This window comes from Panonychus citri, unplaced genomic scaffold (genome assembly GCF_014898815.1).
Source record: "Panonychus citri isolate SS breed McGregor unplaced genomic scaffold, ASM1489881v1 Contig00110, whole genome shotgun sequence".
Lineage (NCBI taxonomy): Eukaryota > Metazoa > Arthropoda > Arachnida > Trombidiformes > Tetranychidae > Panonychus > Panonychus citri.
This window is the reverse complement of record NW_026515515.1, coordinates 50,189-68,963: the sequence shown is the minus strand read 5'-3', so window position 1 is coordinate 68,963 and position 18,775 is coordinate 50,189. Positions and strand designations below refer to the sequence as shown.

Below are 18,775 nucleotides of genomic sequence, written 5' to 3'. Positions count from 1 at the left end.
GTTGACATTTATTCTCCCGCCAATGGATTGAATTGAAATTCGGTAACTATAGAAACAGAAAAGCAGAAAATCTGGTTTGTTTTCTATTTTGAGGTTAGAAGAAGAGTAGAAGATGAAAAAAAAGAATTTGTCTCAATCAAAGTTCGTTGACGTGTTGATGTTTTAATTGATCGAAATGATTATGGTCTCTTTATGCTCCAAGAAATTGTTTCTTCTTTCATCTCGTTCAATATTGTCGAGAATCTGTAGTCCCTCTTGTTCATCTTCATCTTGTTTCTCTTCTCTGGTGAGAAAAGGAAAAGGAAAAAGAAATTGTGTCTCCTTTGAAATTGGTGGAAAATGATCTTCGTAATTTGTATTCGGACATTCGGAAGGAATTGTGGACCGAGAAACCGGAACTGGAAGAAATCGCTTGTTATTATTTCGATGGTGAAGGGAAAGCGTTTCGACCCATGATCGTGGTGTTGGTGGCTCGAGCTCTCAACTACCATGTCTCTGGAAGATCAGATTTATTGGAATGTCAGAAAAACGTTGCAATGGCCACCGAAATGATTCACACCGCATCTTTGGTCCATGATGATGTGATCGACACAGCCGATGTCCGTCGTGGCAAAGCTTCAGTGAATGTTTTATGGGGCCAAAAGAAGGCCATTCTCGCTGGTGATTACATTTTGTCTCGATCATCTCAGATGTTGGCTCGTCTTCGCAATGAGCAAGTGATCTTTGTCCTTTCTCAAGTGCTGCTTGACCTGGTTCAAGGTGAATTCATGCAAATGGGATCAAAAGGAAAGAAGACGATTCTCGAGAGATTCAGTGACTACATTCACAAGAGCTTCAAAAAAACAGCTTCGCTGATTGCGTACACTTGTAAAGCTGTTGCGCTGCTTTCGGGGGCAGACACGCGTTGCCAAGAAGCCGCTTTTCAGTATGGCCGAAACTTGGGAATAGCTTTTCAATTGGTGGACGATCTTTTGGATTTTGTTTCCAGTCAATCGGAACTCGGGAAACCAGCGGCAGCCGATCTGAGGCTGGGCCTCGCCACGGCTCCAGTTTTGTTTGCAGTGAAAAGTTTCCCAATTGAATGTGATGATAGAACGACGATTCTGTGAACCCAATGATGTCCAGGCCGCTTATGCCTTTGTCATGGAATCCGATGGACTACAATCAACCAGAATTCTGGCCAAACAACATGCAGACGAAGCTCTAAGATACATTGATCCATTTATCGATTGCCCGGAGAAAAGGGCGCTAATCGAACTTGCGAAAATGACACTTGAGAGGAAAAAATAGTGGTGCCAAAATCTTCACAAAATCAAATCATTTCAAGTTCCATTAGTCACCAGAATTAACCCATTGATTAATCAAAAGTAAATTTATGACAATTAACTTACAGAATGAAAATCAACTCTAACTTCATAATCTTACATGTTAAATATTTGGAAGTTTATTTTAATTGTTACTTTTTATTCAACAATCAAATTTTATTCTCAATCTCAGCTTATTTATTTGTGATAAAAATTTCAATAAGAAAACTTGTCCATCCAAACAATTAACTTATCGACTCAAATTGTTATTTGATTAAAAGCATTTCTTTTAAATTGTCCAATCAACAATTCGGGTAAGCTTAAAGCTAATTAATAATAACACAAATGAACAATTAACTTACCCGTTGGAAAACATTTCACAATCAGATCAATTCGAAAGGACGAACATTAAAATCACACTAAGAATAATGAAAGAATCACCGACAATTAACTAATTTCCCTGCACCGGCCCATAGTAAGCACCAAGGCTGCAGGAGTGAATTGAATATACCCATTTAATGTAAACACTCCTGCGGCGCTAGTACTTAGAACAGGGAGGTGGTGGTCATTGTGAGAGATCCTAATGGTCACGACGGAGAAAATGAACATTTCGAAGAAGAAAAAACAGTTCGAACTGGTGAAACAATTGAACTCGAGAAAAGAACAGAAAAAAAACTGAGAAACTTGAATTTCGTAAAATGAACAGAGAGTTAACTTTGTCTTGATTATCCATTTATACTAAACTATGATTAAATCTCTCACTCACTCACTCTCTCTCTCTCTCTCCATCACTTAGATTAGTTGATTGAACTAAATTAACGGAACGGGAGTCAATTGGTCATCTCCTAATCATCCTCCCATCAAAAAGAATGAAAGTAAAAAAAGAAAGAGAAAAATTAGTTCTCTTTGATTAAATGATAGAACCAAATTATATTTAGAATCAAGTTGTCCCTTAATTGTGATTACAACCGAATTGACGGTAATGAGGAAGTCGATAATTGGGAAGGTTGATTAGTTGATAAATTGTTAACTTGACTCTTATTTGATCAAATTGATCTTCATCTCATCTTCCTCTTTCTTTTTCTCTTTCTTTTCTCTCCTTCCCTTAACCTTATTCAGAAAATTAATTTATCCGTTTCCATATCTTATTATTATTGTATCAATGATCATAATCACAATCATCATCAATGATAAACCTAAATTAAGCGTCAAAATAAACTATTAAACATAATTAACCTAATAAACGTTGAACAACGCCCAGTTAATTAAACAGTTAACTCATTCACTTAATTAATTTTGATTGTTCAACATGATTTATCATTACAATGTAACAATCAAGTAAAAAACGTACGACAATTAAAGTTTAATAACAATTATCGACCATTAAATCAAAGTAAATCAATTCAGTGTCTTAATAAATGATAACAATTAGTTGATTCTAATTCAAATCGGTTGAAATTGAATAAGAATTGAAGATTTCTGATTAATCGAAAGTAATTATTAATAATTAATTGTAACTTCAACCATTTAGTTAATTTGATTTACAACGATGATGAGAAGACAGTTAAAAGCATGTTGAAAGATTTGAATTAAAATAATTAGTTAATTTAATTGATTGAAAAATAATAATCATTGTGACAATTGAAAGGAGCATTAGTAGCAGTTTAATTGTTGGTAATTAATTAAATGTTAATTGTTATTGACCAGAAAAAAAATGAAGTTAAAGGTTAACACACAGACTCAGGGAGTTGATTTGTTTTGTCTTGAAAAGTTAATTACAGTTAAATTGTTGAGAGTTAATGGTTAATTGATTAGGTGATGTTGGTATGAATTCTCATGTGTCTATTAAGATTACCTGATTGTGAGAATCGCAGTAAACACAATTTACATTGATAAGGTTTCTCTCCGGAATGAATTCGAAGGTGTTTAGTTAATGTCGACGAATCGGAAAATGCCTTCCGGCAACTTCCACAACGATAAGGTCTCTCGCCGGAATGAGTTCTCATGTGGGTTGTCACCGATGAACTTTGGGAAAATCGTCGATCACAAACTGGACAACGAAAAGGTTTCTCACCGCTGTGCGTACGAATATGAGCCGTTAGATTAGCGGCCTGAGAAAAGGATTTATGGCACGTGCTACATCTGAATTAAGAAAAGAATAAGAAAAAAAAATCAATTCCATCAATCGATCAATCTAATTAATCTTATCAATGAATTTAGATGAAAAATTTCATTCCAAATTCCTATCAACCAATTGATAAATTTACGATAATCAATTCTCACTCTAATTAGTTTCAATCAAATTACAATCTATTTCTAACTATTAATATTTACAATTTACTAACTAAATTGTTGTTATATTTTTAAAAAGTCGAGATGATTTAAATTATAATCAAATATCTGATCAATTTTTTCAACAATCAAAGTTTTTCAACTGATAACTAATTAAACTCTTGTAATTAACTTTCATCCTTTGATTAGTATTCAGCTTTCAATGAAGATAATTAATTAGTTTGATATAAATTAGTTTCCAATATCAAATTAACCTATAAAATGAACTAATAATAATAAAAGATTGTAACAGAATCGATAATGATAAAAGAAACAATCTGACCTATAATAATAATAGAACTGAACAATTTGAATCAACCTATAAAAAGGTTAGTTAATTGTTGACAATTTACTAATTACCTGTAAGGTCTTTCACCAGAATGAGTTCGAAGATGAGTTTTCAATGTGGATGGACGAGCGTAAGTTTTGCCGCAAATGCGACACAAATTTGGTGAAGATGAACCAGAATTATTTAGATTATGATTAGTGTGTTGATTAGTTGATAGTGATGAGGTTGTTGAAGAGGTTGGTGAAGATGAGGTTGATGATGAGATGATTCTTTGTAGTAAATTGTTTCATCTGATTCTTGGCTTATCTCTTGAAGAGCTGCTAATTCCTGGGCAATTTTACCTTTATGACGATAAACATGATTGTGATCATGATTTAGATGATTGTTGTATCTTGAATAATCAGAGTGATGATCGTTAATCTCATTCTGAGTTTGTTCAGTTAACGGGGAAATTGATCTGATTGTAGTTGAACTATTGGAGTTAAAGTTAATTTTAACATCATCGTTATCGTTAAGATTGTTACTGTTTCCATCATTGTGATGGTTTTGATTGTTAATTGAATCATTATTGAGATTATTTGTCGTTTCAATAATATCTTCAATTTGATAACTTTTATCATCTGATGAGATTTGATTGATTGTTGATATTTGATTGTTGTGATGATGATTATGATTGGGATCTTGTTGGTCTTGATTGTGGTGAGGTTGATGGTGAAAATGATGATTTATATTGTGCAATTGTTGCAGTTGAGATTGATGATGAGGATGATGAAGATTATGAGGAACAGGCTGATTTTGAATTAGTAAATTATCTGAATGATGATATTGAAGATGATGAGGATGTTGATTTGTTGTAAGAGGCGGTGGAGGAGGAGGAGGAGGAAGAGGTGGAGGAAGAGGTGGTGGAGGTGGATGGTGGTGAAATGATGAACCAGGAGATGTTGGGTAAGTCGGACTGTATGGATTATCAAAGAATCCAGTTAAATTGTTGAAACCGTTGCTGGTAATTAGCGGTGAACAATTAGTTAATGTTGAACAGCCTCTTAGTTGATTGGGATTTACTGTTGGAGTGGAAATGTTCAAGTGATTATTTACTCCGCCTCCGATTTCATAAGCTACAGTTGATTGAGATGTTGATGGTGATGATGTTGTTGTATTTGACCAAACAATTGGTTGACTTGATGCCGCTGCAGCAGCCGCAGCTGCGGCAGCGGCTGCTGTTGCCTCCGCTGAAACAGGGGAAGTAGCAAAGCCCATGGTCATGTTCATAGATAAATTAACACTCATTGAGGTGGGAAATAATCCACTCGCTGGTTGTGGCACTGAAAATCTATGATTATGATTGGTGTTATTATTAACATGATGATTTGAATTGTGATTATGACTAGTCAGATAATGATTTGAATGATGGTGATGATCAGAAACAATTTGATGCTGATTGTGAGTATAAGGGGTTGTTGTTGTGGTTGTTGTTGTTGTGATGAGTGAATATTATGATTCGGTAAATTGTTCATCTGATTAATTGATCCATTTGAATTGTGGAATGAGTATGCAATACTATTAATTGAGTTTTGATTGTTGGTCAGTTGCTGATTAGAGTTGATTCCAATATTTGACGTTGTTGCTGTAGTTGTTGTGGTTGTGGTTGTCGATGATGATGATGATGATGATGGCATTGTTGTTGTTGGGAGTGGAGGAGGGTGGGGAGGTGGTGGTGGTGGTGATAAAGGTGTAATCATGACTTTTGAAACAGTGAAACCGTTACATTGATTGAAATAATTCAAATCAACTGAACCTCCTCCTGATTGTGATGAATTATTTGTATTGTAAATATTATTATTCCCATAAGAGTAATTAGCATTTGATTGATTAGTGTTGACACTATTTGATTGTGATATCATTGGTTCTGGAAAAATTTCACTTGATTCAATTGGAAGTGATTTAATTGAGATATTATCAGTAACGTAATCATTTGATTTAACAAATGATGAACTTGATTCCATTCTTAATCATGGCAATTAAATAGGGGGAGGAAAAAGAAACACGATTAAATTATCATAATAATAATAATAATAATCTATTACAAGATATCATAAAATTAATTTAACTTTGTTGCATAATTAACTAATTATAACCAATTGATTTAATATTAACTTTACTTTTACAGGATCAAATCAACGTGCTCAAAGTTTAATTAAATGTTTGATTAAATTTAAAGTGAATAATTTGTATAATTATTAATTTTCTTACCTTTGTAAGGTCAGATTGTTGTGATTAAGTGTTGGACAATTAAGTGACCAGAGATCAAACTCCATTGAATTTAAATCAATCCCAGAATCACTTGGACAAGGAGTAATTGTATCATTAAGATTGTATCCAAGGCACGAAAGGAAATCTTCGTCATTCATTTTGATTAATTGCAATTAAAGATACAATATAATGAGTGTAATTGAAAGAAACGATTGATTGTTATAACAATTAACAGGCAACAACAACAATTAAGACAGACAGACGGACAGATTAACAAATGTACAATCAAATTGATACCAAAGATGCTGATGATTAGTAATGAACATTATTGTTTAATCACAATGAACGATAATTAAATTTCAATCCAAGAAAAGGAAACAATCACAATTGACAAACCTGAACTTTTCTGTAATTAAATCATATACATATTTAGATAATCAATCGATAGATGAAAATAATAATCAACTATTAAGAAAGCAAAGAAAAAGTTTGTTTTTTGTTGCGAAAAAAAAATATCGAGTCGAAAATGATTAAGTTGATTATGATGATGATTAAATGAGCTCGTCTATTGACTGATGACAATTAGAGATGTTGATTGTTAAAGGTAAGTCATAGGGATGGCTTATGTCAATTAGTTTTCATTAATGATTTTAAAATGGACACATAACAAGAAGGAGGATACAGGATGATAGAGGAAGATGAAAGGATGACAGAGAGAGAGAGAGATGATGATCATCATCTTTCTATCAATCTTGTCACTGGTCTTTGTCTCAAGAGGTGAAAATGATGAGAAAAAAGGATGAAGATAAAAATGCAGATGCAGATAAAGATGATGAGGATGTTGTGGATAAAAAAGTCTCCCTGATGCTCTTAAGCTACTTTGTTATCATCATCCGACGAAGATGATGATCCATTCAGCGGAAGTGCTCGGGAGAAGAACGAGGTTATGATAGTACAGTTAATCGAGAGAGAGAAAGAAAGAGTGGGAGAGGAAGTGAACATTTGGTCTCGTGGTAGATAGAAAGTGAGGTGGAAATGGATGAAGATCGAAAAAGAGAAGAAATAAAAACAATCGAAAAAGAGGAAGATTAGGTAAGATGATATTCTAAGTATCGCTTTCAACATCCGATCATAAATGTATCATCATTCTAATCACTTTGTCCATAATCATTTCCGATACGAACATTTGGTCAGCTCAACGATTTACATGCGATAATTAACTCGAGAAACAATTAATCAAAAAGATTATCAAGCAAAAGAAAAAAAGTTTAAAAAGAAAAATGAATCAATCGAAATGAACGCAAAGAAACTGAAAATTTAATCAAACAATTTACAACGAAAATAATACAATTCATGCAGAAAAAAATAATAACAATTAACAATTAATTACGAGAATATAATGAAATGATTACCAAGATATTAATCTCTCTCTTATTTGTTTTGCTTTTGATGGGAACCAAACTAAATCACAATTGAAACAAACAATTTAAAGGTTAATAGTTGATCAATCAGTTAAATCACTTGTTTGAGTAATTAAATGATGAGCATTGGAAATGAGAAAATTTATCAACAATTGAAACTCAATTTAAAAGATATTAAGATGATAAAATGGTCTGGGAGTTAAAAGTTTGTCCTGAGTTGATGATGATAATGAATCGCAGTGAAATAGTGATGATGACGAAGGATGAAAAGGTAAGAAAAGGTGAAGATGATGATAAACTAGAAAGGAGGAGTTTCGTTTATATAGAAAATAGTTAACAGATTAGCTTAAGAGGAGGAGCCAATTTGTGATAACTTTCAAGATAGTCCAATGGGAATGTCGATTCTCACGTGATTGGTTATGATATTAGTTGATATTTTGATTCCATCATGGATATTGGGAGTGGGGAGGGTGAAAGGAGTGTAGGTGGTGGTGGTGAATGAACAGTTACTTTACTTACCTAATAACAATTTCAATCGAAATGGTTAAAAGTAAATTTGATTTTCTATGGTTTCGTTAATTGACAAGAAACATTAGTATGGATTCAATTTCTTATTCTCATCTTTTCTTTATCATTTATTATTTCATTTCAAAGTATATATTGTGTTTTTAATTCAATTATTATTATCATAATTAACGTTTACAATTAAAGGTAAAGAATTAAATAATCAGTAGAGTTGATTAGAGAAAATTTCATTTAATTCAAATTATCTTATTTATCCTTCTCTTTGGAGTTATTATTTTTTTTCTTGTTTCGTGTAGATAATTAAATCAGTCTAGTTGATTGTGTTAATTGATAACAAGGATAATTAACTTGATTATCTAATCTTTTGATTAAAATGTAATTACAATTGATATTAGATTAAGGATTGAGTTTCTACTCTTCTATTAGTTTGATTATTTGGACTAATTGTTGGTGATTTGTTTGTTTATTAATTTGCAATTTCAATGGAGATACAAATAAATATCTCAATGAAATTGAAACCTTATAAATTAACAATCATCCATTTTTAATCAGATAATTGTGATTTTTTTTCCTATTTCAGGATGAATTTCAACATTCAATGTGTTTATCATGACCTTTAATCCTAATCAAGTAAAACAGTTTAGTTAGGAATTAAGGAGATTTTAACTCTTAATGTTTATGATGAAATCGGGTTAACAATTAACTGTTTCTTAAAGTATCGCAAGGGAAAATATCAATTGTTTTCTTTGCGTTGATTATAATGATAATCACTGTGTTTATATTAGTCGAGATGATCAAGAAATTTAGCTTTTTTAAAAAAGGAAATCAGTTGATTAACAACAATTAACAGCTTGATTATCTTCATTAAAGACAATTATATGTCGGCAACGACAAACAAACTTGATCAGCAGAATAGCCAATAACTGGATTGCTTGTGACATCAAGACTTTATGTTTTTGCATTTCGAGATCCTAATCAAGGACAAGAGATATTAACAATCAATTATTTGAATATCCTTAACGGCAGATTATCAGATGACACAAAAAAAACTGAAAGATAACATCAGATGATCAGGAAAAAAAAAGGTTGAATGAACACGAGAAAAAAATGACAGTCAGAGGATGAAGAGACCATGTAATCCAATATCTATTTAGTTGTTACTGTCTGAGAGCAAAGGTGAGCCTTTGTGAGGTCAAAGTTCCACTTATTTGGTGTCCATTTAATCCTAATTGTGTTTGAGTTTTTTTCCGAGACTATGGAGCAACAGAAATTGATTGAATGTCATGATATGATATGGAAAATGTTACCATTAAAAACCTGTAGAGATGATGATGAAAAAGAGGGAAAATGACAAAAAAAGAGATGATATTAAATGAGGATCATTGGATTTGCAAGTATAATGATTGAAAGTAAAGTATCAAATTGATAAACTATTGATTGTGTTGATTATTATCACAATTTGTTGATAAATACCTTTCATTTTCTAATAGAAGTTAATCCAGTTAAATGTGATCAGAATTTGAGAGTAATTCACTTATTTTCTTTGTTGCTTGTTCCATTTTGACATCAATACTCTTGCACCATGTTGATAGTTTTTCACTTATTTTCCACCTAAATTGAGGCAAATAAATCACTTGTTGTCGTAATTAAACTTTAAATCAGATCAATTACTTAACATGATCGCAAAAAATTGATCCAAATAAAGTGAATGCGTTTACACGTGTTGAGGGAACACGCGTTCTTAAAGGGGGTTAACAATCAAACCAGAAGCTTTTCAACAACAAACCATCAAACCCTTTACATCCTAAATTTGACCAATTAATTAATTAGTGGAAATTTTCACATCCAGTCAACAGGATGATTATGAGATAATCTTTTTGCCAATTAAACATTACAAAAAGCCCGTGTAAAGCCAAGTACCAGTGGAAAGTGGATGATAATAAACCAAAGGATCCATCCAAATATAAAATCGGCCAGTCCAATAAAACACCCAAATCAATTCTAAATAGTAAAAGAAATTTGAATTTCCCAAATGTAATTGGAAAAAAATTCACTTTTTTAAAAATACAAACAACATTTAGAAAAAGGATTTTTCTAGAACTTGTCATCATTGACAACCAATGATAAACCTTGAAACAGATATCATCTGAAGGACAAACATTGGGTTAGTTAAATTTTAGCAAACGATAGATTAAAAAAATGAAACAATTTACAATTAATCAACTTTAAACACTGGAAGATGAAAACAAGAAAACAATGCTAGAGGCAAGTAAAACATTTCCTTAGAAAAGAAATCAAATCTTATAAACTGACAGATACGAAGAATACAATCTGCTGATAAGGCCAATTCTCTTGTCCTTCATAAACAATTAGACAAATTATCACCAAAAATTATTAATTAAAATGCCAAACAGATACAATTTAATTCCGCCATTAATTAATCACTAAAATATTGAACGAGAAAAAGGAATAAGAAATTAATGAAAAAAAAGCTTAAAAAGAACAAAATTAAAAAAGTTCTCCTAATTACCAACAGATGGAGTTACTTTCTATTCGCTAGAGGGCGTTGATTGTGTTTCTCTATTTAAAGAGTCGATATTGAGAGAGAAGAGTCAACAATTGTTTATGTTTAGAATTGTTAATTATTGTCTTACTGATTAACTTTGTCTCTTTTAAATTTAATTTTAATTTTCATTGTTCCTTACATTTCATTTAACCATGCCTACAATTAGATTGATTAGCTCGGATGGTGAAGTTTTCCCTGTTGATGTAGAAATTGCCCAAGTCTCGGTCACCATAAAGACCATGTTAGAGGATCTTGGCCTAGATGAGGAGGAAGGAGATGATGATATGGTTCCTCTTCACAATGTTAATTCAACCATCTTGAAAAAGATTATTACCTGGGCTACCCACCATCACAAAGATCTACCACCACCAGAGAACGATGACTGTCGTGATAAAAGAACCGATGATATCAGTACTTGGGATGCAGATTTTCTAAAAGTCGACCAAGGAACTCTCTTTGAGCTCATTCTTGTAAGTATACAATAAGTGTATCTCTATAATAGGACAGAATTTCTATATTTCATTGTAATCTCCTTAACAATGCGCATTTTCCTTTATTTGTGATTCTTTTTTACGTTTTTTTTTCTTCTCTCCAATACTAATTAATATTCTATTCTGTTCTATTTTTTTCCCTCTCCTTTTCTCAATCTCATTTCCAATCACAGGCTGCTAATTACTTGGATATCAAAGGTCTATTGGATGTATCATGTAAAACTGTGGCCAACATGATCAAGGGTAAAACTCCCGAGGAGATCAGAAAGACGTTTAACATTGTAAATGATTTCACCCCTGCTGAAGAAGAGCAGATTCGTAAAGAAAATGATTGGTGTGAGGAACGATAAGTCTCTAATGAAAAATCATCTCATGTAATTCAATTCAATGATTTATTGACAATTGTATTCCCCTTCAAAAGTCACCATTATCATTCTTTATTAAAATCATCTAATTTCGCTTTATCCATTTACATTTTGCTTGTTAAATATTTTTTTTTCTATTTCTCTTATTTACAACGACCTTTTCTCTTTAATTTAAATTCAAAAATCTAGAAAAACAATTACAATTTATTAGTAGAAGATGAAACATCCGTTGGCTCTAAATCATCAAATAGCTTTTCTTGTTTAATAGTGTAAATCGTGTAACCATCTTGAGAGAGAGAATAAAAAGAAGAACAAATGTAACAAAATGATTAGCAAATTGACCAACAATTAAAAGAAAATAATCAAAATTATACTCACAAATTCCAACAGAGATCATTGACAAAACGAGCCCAGCGATTCTCGCACGTTTCCTTTGCTGAACAAAAGCAGCAGCTCGATTTGCGGCCGATCGATCGATCTTACGGCGAATCAGCTCTTCTAATTGGTTGGCTTCGTTGTTGAGGACATAATTAACTATTTGCCGTTGAAGAGAGTAAATTAATTAAATAGCGAAAACAATTAACAAGAAAGTCAATAAGTGTTGCAATTGAATTTTCTGTTTACTCTTTTTCTCCTTTTCTATTCGATATTCGATATTCGAATCCAAGATCAGATACTTTGGTTTACGTTGTTTTCTATTGAATGTTTGGACTCACCAGAGTAATTGAGTCTCTTAGGCCTTGGTTTTGTCAATCATAATTTGATTGTTTTCTTAATTTACATTTGTCTTTGGCTCGATTTGATCTGTTTTGTTAGTTTTTTTTCTTTTAATTAAGTGTTAAATTGTAATTATGTCTTTTCTAGGTAAATTATTCGGTGGTGGTAAAAGTGAAAGTAAACAAGATGAAAAGGTTTCTCCATCAATAGCTATACAAAAGTGAGTTTTACAATTGACACTTTCCATCATTTTGTAAAAATGGTCTCATTTAGATTAATGAACAATTATTATTGGAATTTAATTATTATTTTTTAATTTTAGTTGTTCGAAAGAATTCCATTTTTAAAATGGTTACTGTCAATAGCGGTATTATCATTGAATTATTTGAATGAGTCATTTGATATGTTTGGCTTGTTTGAATTGGCCTTTATTCATCATTACTCTGTGTTAATTATTCAATTTTTGTTTCTTTTCTTTTCTCATCGTTCTATTTTACAGGTTACGTGATACAGAGGAAATGCTTTTGAAGAAACAGGAATATTATGAAAGACTTATTAAGGAACAAGAAGCTATAATCAAAGCCAATGGAACCAAAAATAAGAAAGTGGCTTTGGCTGCACTTAAAAAGAAAAAACGTCTAGAGAAACAAATGGAGACCCAGGAAGGGACATTAACTACATTAGAATTCCAAAGAGAAGCTCTTGAAAATGCTAATACCAACACCGAGGTTCTTAAGAACATGGGATTGGCTGCTAAGGCATTGAAAACTGTACATAATAGTATGGACGTCGATAAAGTGGAAGATCTCATGGAAGATGTTAGAGAACAACAACAAATGGCCGAAGAGATTGTTAACGTTATTACCGATAAATCAGCATTCGGACAGAATATCGATGAAGATGAACTCATCAAGGTAAATTTTCTCTTTCATCCAATAAGTTACATCTGCTCGATTATGATTCATGTTGAAATGATCAACCCATTCTAGATTTTTATCATCACGTATATGGTTGTTTAATTATCTTATCTTATATTTTTTTTTCGATGATAAAAATATTACAGGAATTGGAAGAGTTGGAACAAGAGGAATTGGATAAACAATTACTGGATGCTGGAACTCTCCCTGAGGCTCCACAAACAGAGCTTAAAGAGGCAATCGCTGCTACAAGTAAGTTAATTAACGATAATCTCTTGATATTTATCTTCTCATTGATCTTTTTCTATTCCCCTACAGGTTCCAAATCCAAAGATGCTGAAGAAGATGAATTAGAGGCTTTGAAACAATGGGCCACTTAAATTTATAATCGATTCAAATTAACTTTGTTCCCTTTTTCGATCAAATCCTTTTAAAGAAGCAAAAAATCTGGATTATTCCTTTCATTTCTCTATCGTGTCATCATCTATCCGAAAAAGCGTAAAGACACAACTTGTATTAATTGGAGAAGATCATGATGATGAAATAATTACTATATATATAAATATACATAAAATTCATATATAAAAACTGATTGAAAAGAAAGCTGAATCCTGATGCTGTTGATCGTTCAATGTTTTTCATCCGAATAATTAGTTAGAAAAAAAAATCATCACTTTATCTCGAATAACAATTAAGTTTTGTTTACATCAAAATTCTTCGACCAATTGTAAAATTCGTTCTTTTTCATCGTTATCTTGTTCTTCGGCCATTTCTTTCATTACACTTTTGATCAATTTGTAGTGATTAACTGATGAAGATGCATGAATATTCAACAATTTGATGACCGTTCCCTTAATCGATTGATCTTTAGGTTGTTGTGGCTGTTGATGACTCGTACTGGTGCTTGTTGATGGTTGATTGTTTTCGCTTTTACTTGAAGGTTCTTGGCAAATGATTAGAATTATTTGCTCGACTATTTGAAGAGTAAAAAGTCCTCCTTCAGTTAATCTTCGAATAAAAATCTGTTCTTCATCGATATTCTCATCATTCGCCATTTTCTGTGCTCTTTCTTTCCTGATTAACGAATCGCATCGAATTAATCTATCGGCGTATTTAAAGTGCAATTCAACCAATCGTTCAGTTTTCTCCATGTTGTTTTCTAGGAATTTATTCAACACTCTCCTTTTGTTTTCCACCTTGGAATGTTTCAGAAGTGCGAGAATAATCGAGCAACAATGTTCTTCTACATCGTCGATAACAACATTTGCTTCTTTCTTTTTTTGTCCTAATGTTATGGATTTCGGCTTGAGGAAAATGGGGAAAATCGAAGCGAGTCCAAAAATTTCGATGAATTTGTTACAACAATCTTCTAAAACACTATCACGTCCTTTGTCTTCACTTAGTAGATGATTAAGTACTTTGACAGTTCCCATTCTAAGAGAACCTGATGTTCCTTTTTTCTTTTCTTTCAATATTAAATTCATTAGTTCGATACCTTCACCATCAAAGAAAAGTTTCCTATTTGAGGAACAGCAAAGAAGAGCAGAACATAAACAATCGAAGACATTTTCCAAATATTCTCGCTCATCGGCACTAGAAACATCATGTCGCTTGAAATACTGAATCGAATAAAAAGAAAAGACAAAATATAATTATTCAGAGTTGACGAATCTTCGAAATGTTTAACCTACGGCGATTTGTTGAAGAAGAGTATCAATTCCCCCAAGGGATCCCAATTGTTTACGATTCTCATCATTGTTTTGCAACAGAATACATAATATTTCCGACGCATACAATTTATTACCATCGAATGGTAACTTCGCTTTCATCCGTTGAAGAAGCCATGACAATAAAGATTGACAGTCTTTGGAAAGCTCAGGTTTGTAGTCGAGTAAATTTTCAATGATCGCTAAAGTGTAAAGAGAACGGAAAAAGATTGATTAACACAAAACCGATCAAGTTTCATGAGATTGACAGAAAAACCAACCTAAAGAATTGTAAACTCCTTCTGATTCTTCTTTGACACTTTCATCGAGTCTTGTCATGTTAAAGACAAGTTGCTGAATAATTTGTGACTCAATAAGAGAATCAAGGAGAATTGAAACTTTCTCATAATCATCAGAATCATCGACATCACCCAATTCTTGGAGTAGAGAGACAACAGCACAGGAAATATCGGTATTCTCATGAACCAACAGTCCAATCAATGTAGTCAAAACTTTAAGCTCAATTAGAACATGATAAAGCTCTGGTTGAGTACTGGTTACTTGTAATTTCTTAATAATCTCAAACAATTCAACCTCAGTCTCCATGAATTTAAGAGCATCGTTAGAATATTTTATTCGATGTTCCTGATTCTTCAACACTTTCCTTTCAAATTGTAATATCATTCGTTTCAAAGAAATTTCGTCAAACGGAGCAGGAACATCAGAAGTATCCATGATAACATCATTATCCATTCTGTCAACAATTAAAACGAATCACAAAAATACGGAAAACAAAAGAAATTAAATAAAATTGAACATACAATTAATCCAACAAATGGAAACAAAATCAAATTTGTCAGATGAAAATTCAAAATCTCAAGCAGCTTGAACATCGATTGTTTCGATATATCGATTGACCATATGTTCACTTTTTGGTTTTTGTTTTGGAAAACATTTAAAGCGACAAAACCAATTGCAGGTGATCAGCTAACTGTTATTATCTTTTTTTTAATTGTTGTAAAAATGACTAAGCAAACGATTAAACTGTGCTCTTTGTTATTAAAGGAATACTACCAACTACCATTGAAACCGAAGATGAGTTTAGAGCTATGCAGAAAAGTGCAATAAGTGGCCTGGTAAAGTCAGAGAATGAAACATCAGAACCTGCAACTAAAAGACAAAGGAAAGAGCCTCAGGCTAAAGAAGATGTTTACTATATGGTTAATCCCGATCAATTTCATCTTTATTTACGTGATATGACAATTTTAGAGGATTAAAGGCTCATTATGACGATGAGAAAGCAGCTCAATTGGTCCAAGTTATGCTTCGATTAAGTCAATCGTCTCCCTGGACAAAGGAAACAATTGCAATCAGTAAAAGCGATATTGTCTCTCATTGTCTTCGAGAAAATTTATTCCCATCTCGAGATATTGTTGATGAATATCTTCTCTTCCTTACCGATGATGATACTCGATTTGTTGTCAAAGTCGATGAAAGATCTCACAATTCGAAACTCACTAATCAGTTTGATAATCCGATTATTGGTATTGTGCTGATGCAAAAGCGGGAAAACCGAATGTCCTCCGTCTCTCTTAATCACTATTTTCTCCCTCTCTTTTTCTCTCTTTTTCTCCCTTCTTTAATCTCCCCTCCCCAAACAGCGTATTTACCATGAGATGAGAATCTTTGACCTCCATGTAAAGTGAATATCTTCTTGAATTTTCCTCTTTTCCTCAACCTCCTACTTCCTACTTTCTTTTACCTTTTATTTTCCCTCAGCGGGGCTTTCCCGCCTCTCAATTTTTCCCCTCTTCATCCATCGTGGACACAAAATTGAAACAAACTAACCATGAGTTCATCGGTAGATCCATCAGTGAATACAGTGACCCTTCAAGTCGTAGGTCGTCCACGTTCCCATACAATAGTAAGTATGGTCAACAAGTGTTTGGTCTTCGGTATCAACGCGATCAGCTCAAGTGAAAAATCAGCCGTTCAGGCTAAACAAGTTTCCCTCGTTCTCATGAATGGATTAGAACCCGTGCCAATATTAAATCGTCTTAATCTAAATGTTCAAAGAGGAACAATTTATGGGCTTTTAGGTCCATCAGGCTGTGAAAAACTTCATTCCTACGATGTCTCATCGGTTTCCAGGCCATTTCATCAGGTAAGATAAGTGTCTTTGGTTACCCTCCAGGCGATGAAAGATCAGGTGTTCTCGGGAGAGGTTTAGGTTACATGCCACAAGATTTGGCTCTACACGAGTACCTGTCCATAGGTGAACTGTTGACATACTATGGTAACTTGTACCTAATCGAAACGGAGACACTTAAAAAACGAATCGATCGTCTTATAACCTCCCTTGATCTTCCGGATAAAGATCGTCTTGTGATCAATTTAAGTGGTGGACAACGTAGACGTGTCTCTTTTGCACTGACCATTGTCCATAAGCCAAGATTACTCATCTTGGATGAACCAACAGTGGGCTGTGATTCAATACTTCGTGAACGTATTTGGGAATTGTTGACACACTTTTCAACCGTTGACAGAATAACGGTAATCATTACAACCCATTATATTGAGGAGGCTCGACGTTCCCATCGAGTCGGTTTCATGAGAACGGGGTCAATTCTAGTTGAAGATTCACCCACTGAGTTAATGGACAGAATGGGTTTTAATACATTGGAAAAAGTGTTTCTAGCTCTTGTAATGGACAACAAAACAAAAGACACATTTATTAATAATAATCAAAAAAATCAACTAATTGTTAACGTTCAACAACAACGAACATCATTTGTTAATGTTAATCTAGAAGATGAAGATGAAATTTCAAGTGATGAGATTAATTATGATGATAGTGATTCAAATGATTGTGCCAACGGTAAACAAAGACCTCGATCAGTTTCATATACCTTGACAATAGCACCGATTAAATATCCAATGTCCGAAGTGTCCGAGATTATGGTTGATTATAAGAAACCAATTCCCGTGAGACGGAAAAATTTAGAGACTCGATTACTATTCTGGTACTGCACTTTGATCATCGTAATTCAAAACTTCGCCATGCAAATTAAACGCACACCAACAACGGTAATTGTTCAATTTGTGCTTCCGTTAATTTCCTTAATGTGTTTCTGTATGTTTGTTGGTCAAATAACTTACGATTTGAAACTTGGTGTGGTCAATAATGAATCTACCGTTAATCGGTATGTTTTTACCCAAGTGCCTTTCGATTCGGCTGAGAAGGCGAAAATTGCAGGTAAAACTCAATCTATCGTCGGTTGGATTCCTGAAAATTTTACTTCCGTTTTGATTCAACGTTATCGTAAACCCGATGAGTTTACCAATAAAACTCACGATGATTCAACCATCTTATTACATCTCGATGTTACTAATTGGCCGATTTCCTTGACAATTGAAAGATCGTTCCAACAAGCTTACCTTGATTTCGTTCAGAAAATGATGACCCACCTTGGTCGTAATTCGGCAATCACCAAGATACCTGTGGATGTACCTGAGGTTGTCTATGGATCGTTGGAGACCAATGATTTCTCAGGATTTCGAGAATTTGTTTCCGTCGGGATTTTGGTCATCATTTCATATACGATCGCTTTTGATGCGACCATTTTGGTCGTGCTTTTGGAGAAGGTCAGTCTCATATTCGAGAAAAACTTTTCCGCAGGTAAGAACAATTAATTAATCACTTGATCCTCAAAACAATTGATAGAAAAGTACATTTCATTCAATTTCATCAAACGGAGCAGGAACATCAGAAGTATCCATGATAACATCATTATCCATTCTGTCAACAATTAAAACGAATCACAAAAATACGGAAAACAAAAGAAATTAAATAAAATTGAACATACAATTAATCCAACAAATGGAAACAAAAT

The 18,775-nt window shown here is 33.0% G+C and overlaps 6 protein-coding genes and 1 long non-coding RNA gene across 7 annotated transcripts; 4 read left to right on the top strand and 3 right to left on the bottom strand.

The window, feature by feature from the left end:
• The first annotated feature begins 91 nt into the window (after positions 1-91).
• LOC128389726 (all trans-polyprenyl-diphosphate synthase PDSS1-like) lies at positions 92-1,549 on the top strand. Its single transcript, XM_053349356.1, is given in 2 exon segments — positions 92-1,075; positions 1,077-1,549. Coding segments are annotated over 2 exon segments (837 nt in total). The 5' UTR covers positions 92-452; the 3' UTR covers positions 1,291-1,549.
• Positions 1,550-2,944: 1,395 nt separating this feature from the next.
• Positions 2,945-6,672, bottom strand: LOC128389733 (Krueppel-like factor luna). The gene is given in 5 exon segments (XM_053349362.1): positions 2,945-3,446; positions 3,996-4,160; positions 4,193-5,314; positions 5,317-5,928; positions 6,175-6,672. Coding segments are annotated over 5 exon segments (2,388 nt in total). The 5' UTR covers positions 6,333-6,672; the 3' UTR covers positions 2,945-3,115.
• A 4,056-nt stretch (positions 6,673-10,728) lies between these two features.
• Positions 10,729-11,649, top strand: LOC128389720 (S-phase kinase-associated protein 1-like). The gene is made up of 2 exons (XM_053349351.1): positions 10,729-11,156; positions 11,351-11,649. Exons 1-2 carry the CDS (start codon positions 10,839-10,841, stop codon positions 11,525-11,527), a joined length of 495 nt encoding a protein of 164 aa, XP_053205326.1. The 5' UTR covers positions 10,729-10,838; the 3' UTR covers positions 11,528-11,649.
• LOC128389721 (uncharacterized) lies at positions 11,591-12,249 on the bottom strand. The gene is made up of 2 exons (XR_008325495.1): positions 11,921-12,249; positions 11,591-11,828 (listed from the first exon to the last, which is right to left on the bottom strand). It is a non-coding gene; the product is annotated as an uncharacterized LOC128389721 (long non-coding RNA).
• Positions 12,250-12,263: 14 nt separating this feature from the next.
• LOC128389719 (charged multivesicular body protein 4c-like) lies at positions 12,264-13,779 on the top strand. Its single transcript, XM_053349350.1, has 4 exons — positions 12,264-12,479; positions 12,759-13,173; positions 13,323-13,428; positions 13,495-13,779. The coding sequence occupies exons 1-4, from the start codon at positions 12,394-12,396 to the stop codon at positions 13,554-13,556; spliced, it is 669 nt and encodes a 222-aa protein (XP_053205325.1). The 5' UTR covers positions 12,264-12,393; the 3' UTR covers positions 13,557-13,779.
• A 51-nt stretch (positions 13,780-13,830) lies between these two features.
• Positions 13,831-15,635, bottom strand: LOC128389715 (beta-catenin-like protein 1). The gene is made up of 3 exons (XM_053349345.1): positions 15,164-15,635; positions 14,868-15,085; positions 13,831-14,795 (listed from the first exon to the last, which is right to left on the bottom strand). The coding sequence occupies exons 1-3, from the start codon at positions 15,633-15,635 to the stop codon at positions 13,884-13,886; spliced, it is 1,602 nt and encodes a 533-aa protein (XP_053205320.1). The 3' UTR covers positions 13,831-13,883.
• Positions 15,636-15,871: 236 nt separating this feature from the next.
• LOC128389713 (ABC transporter G family member 23-like) lies at positions 15,872-18,763 on the top strand. The gene is given in 3 exon segments (XM_053349344.1): positions 15,872-16,993; positions 16,996-18,561; positions 18,644-18,763. Coding segments are annotated over 3 exon segments (1,917 nt in total). The 5' UTR covers positions 15,872-16,731; the 3' UTR covers positions 18,733-18,763.
• Positions 18,764-18,775: the final 12 nt, after the last annotated feature.

Excerpts from the sequence above, each read along its gene's own strand:
- LOC128389720 (XM_053349351.1), top strand. The coding sequence starts at position 10,839 with ATGCCTACAATTAGATTGATTAGCTCGGATGGTGAAGTTTTCCCTGTT. Across the intron at positions 11,157-11,350 it reads CTCTCTTTGAGCTCATTCTT|GCTGCTAATTACTTGGATAT; the intron begins GTAAGTATACAA and ends TTCCAATCACAG.
- LOC128389715 (XM_053349345.1), bottom strand. The coding sequence starts at position 15,635 with ATGGATAATGATGTTATCATGGATACTTCTGATGTTCCTGCTCCGTTT. Across the intron at positions 15,086-15,163 it reads AGGAGTTTACAATTCTTTAG|CGATCATTGAAAATTTACTC; the intron begins GTTGGTTTTTCT and ends TTTACACTTTAG. Across the intron at positions 14,796-14,867 it reads CTCTTCTTCAACAAATCGCC|TATTTCAAGCGACATGATGT; the intron begins GTAGGTTAAACA and ends TATTCGATTCAG.
- LOC128389719 (XM_053349350.1), top strand. The coding sequence starts at position 12,394 with ATGTCTTTTCTAGGTAAATTATTCGGTGGTGGTAAAAGTGAAAGTAAA. Across the intron at positions 12,480-12,758 it reads CCATCAATAGCTATACAAAA|GTTACGTGATACAGAGGAAA; the intron begins GTGAGTTTTACA and ends TCTATTTTACAG. Across the intron at positions 13,174-13,322 it reads ATGAAGATGAACTCATCAAG|GAATTGGAAGAGTTGGAACA; the intron begins GTAAATTTTCTC and ends AAAATATTACAG.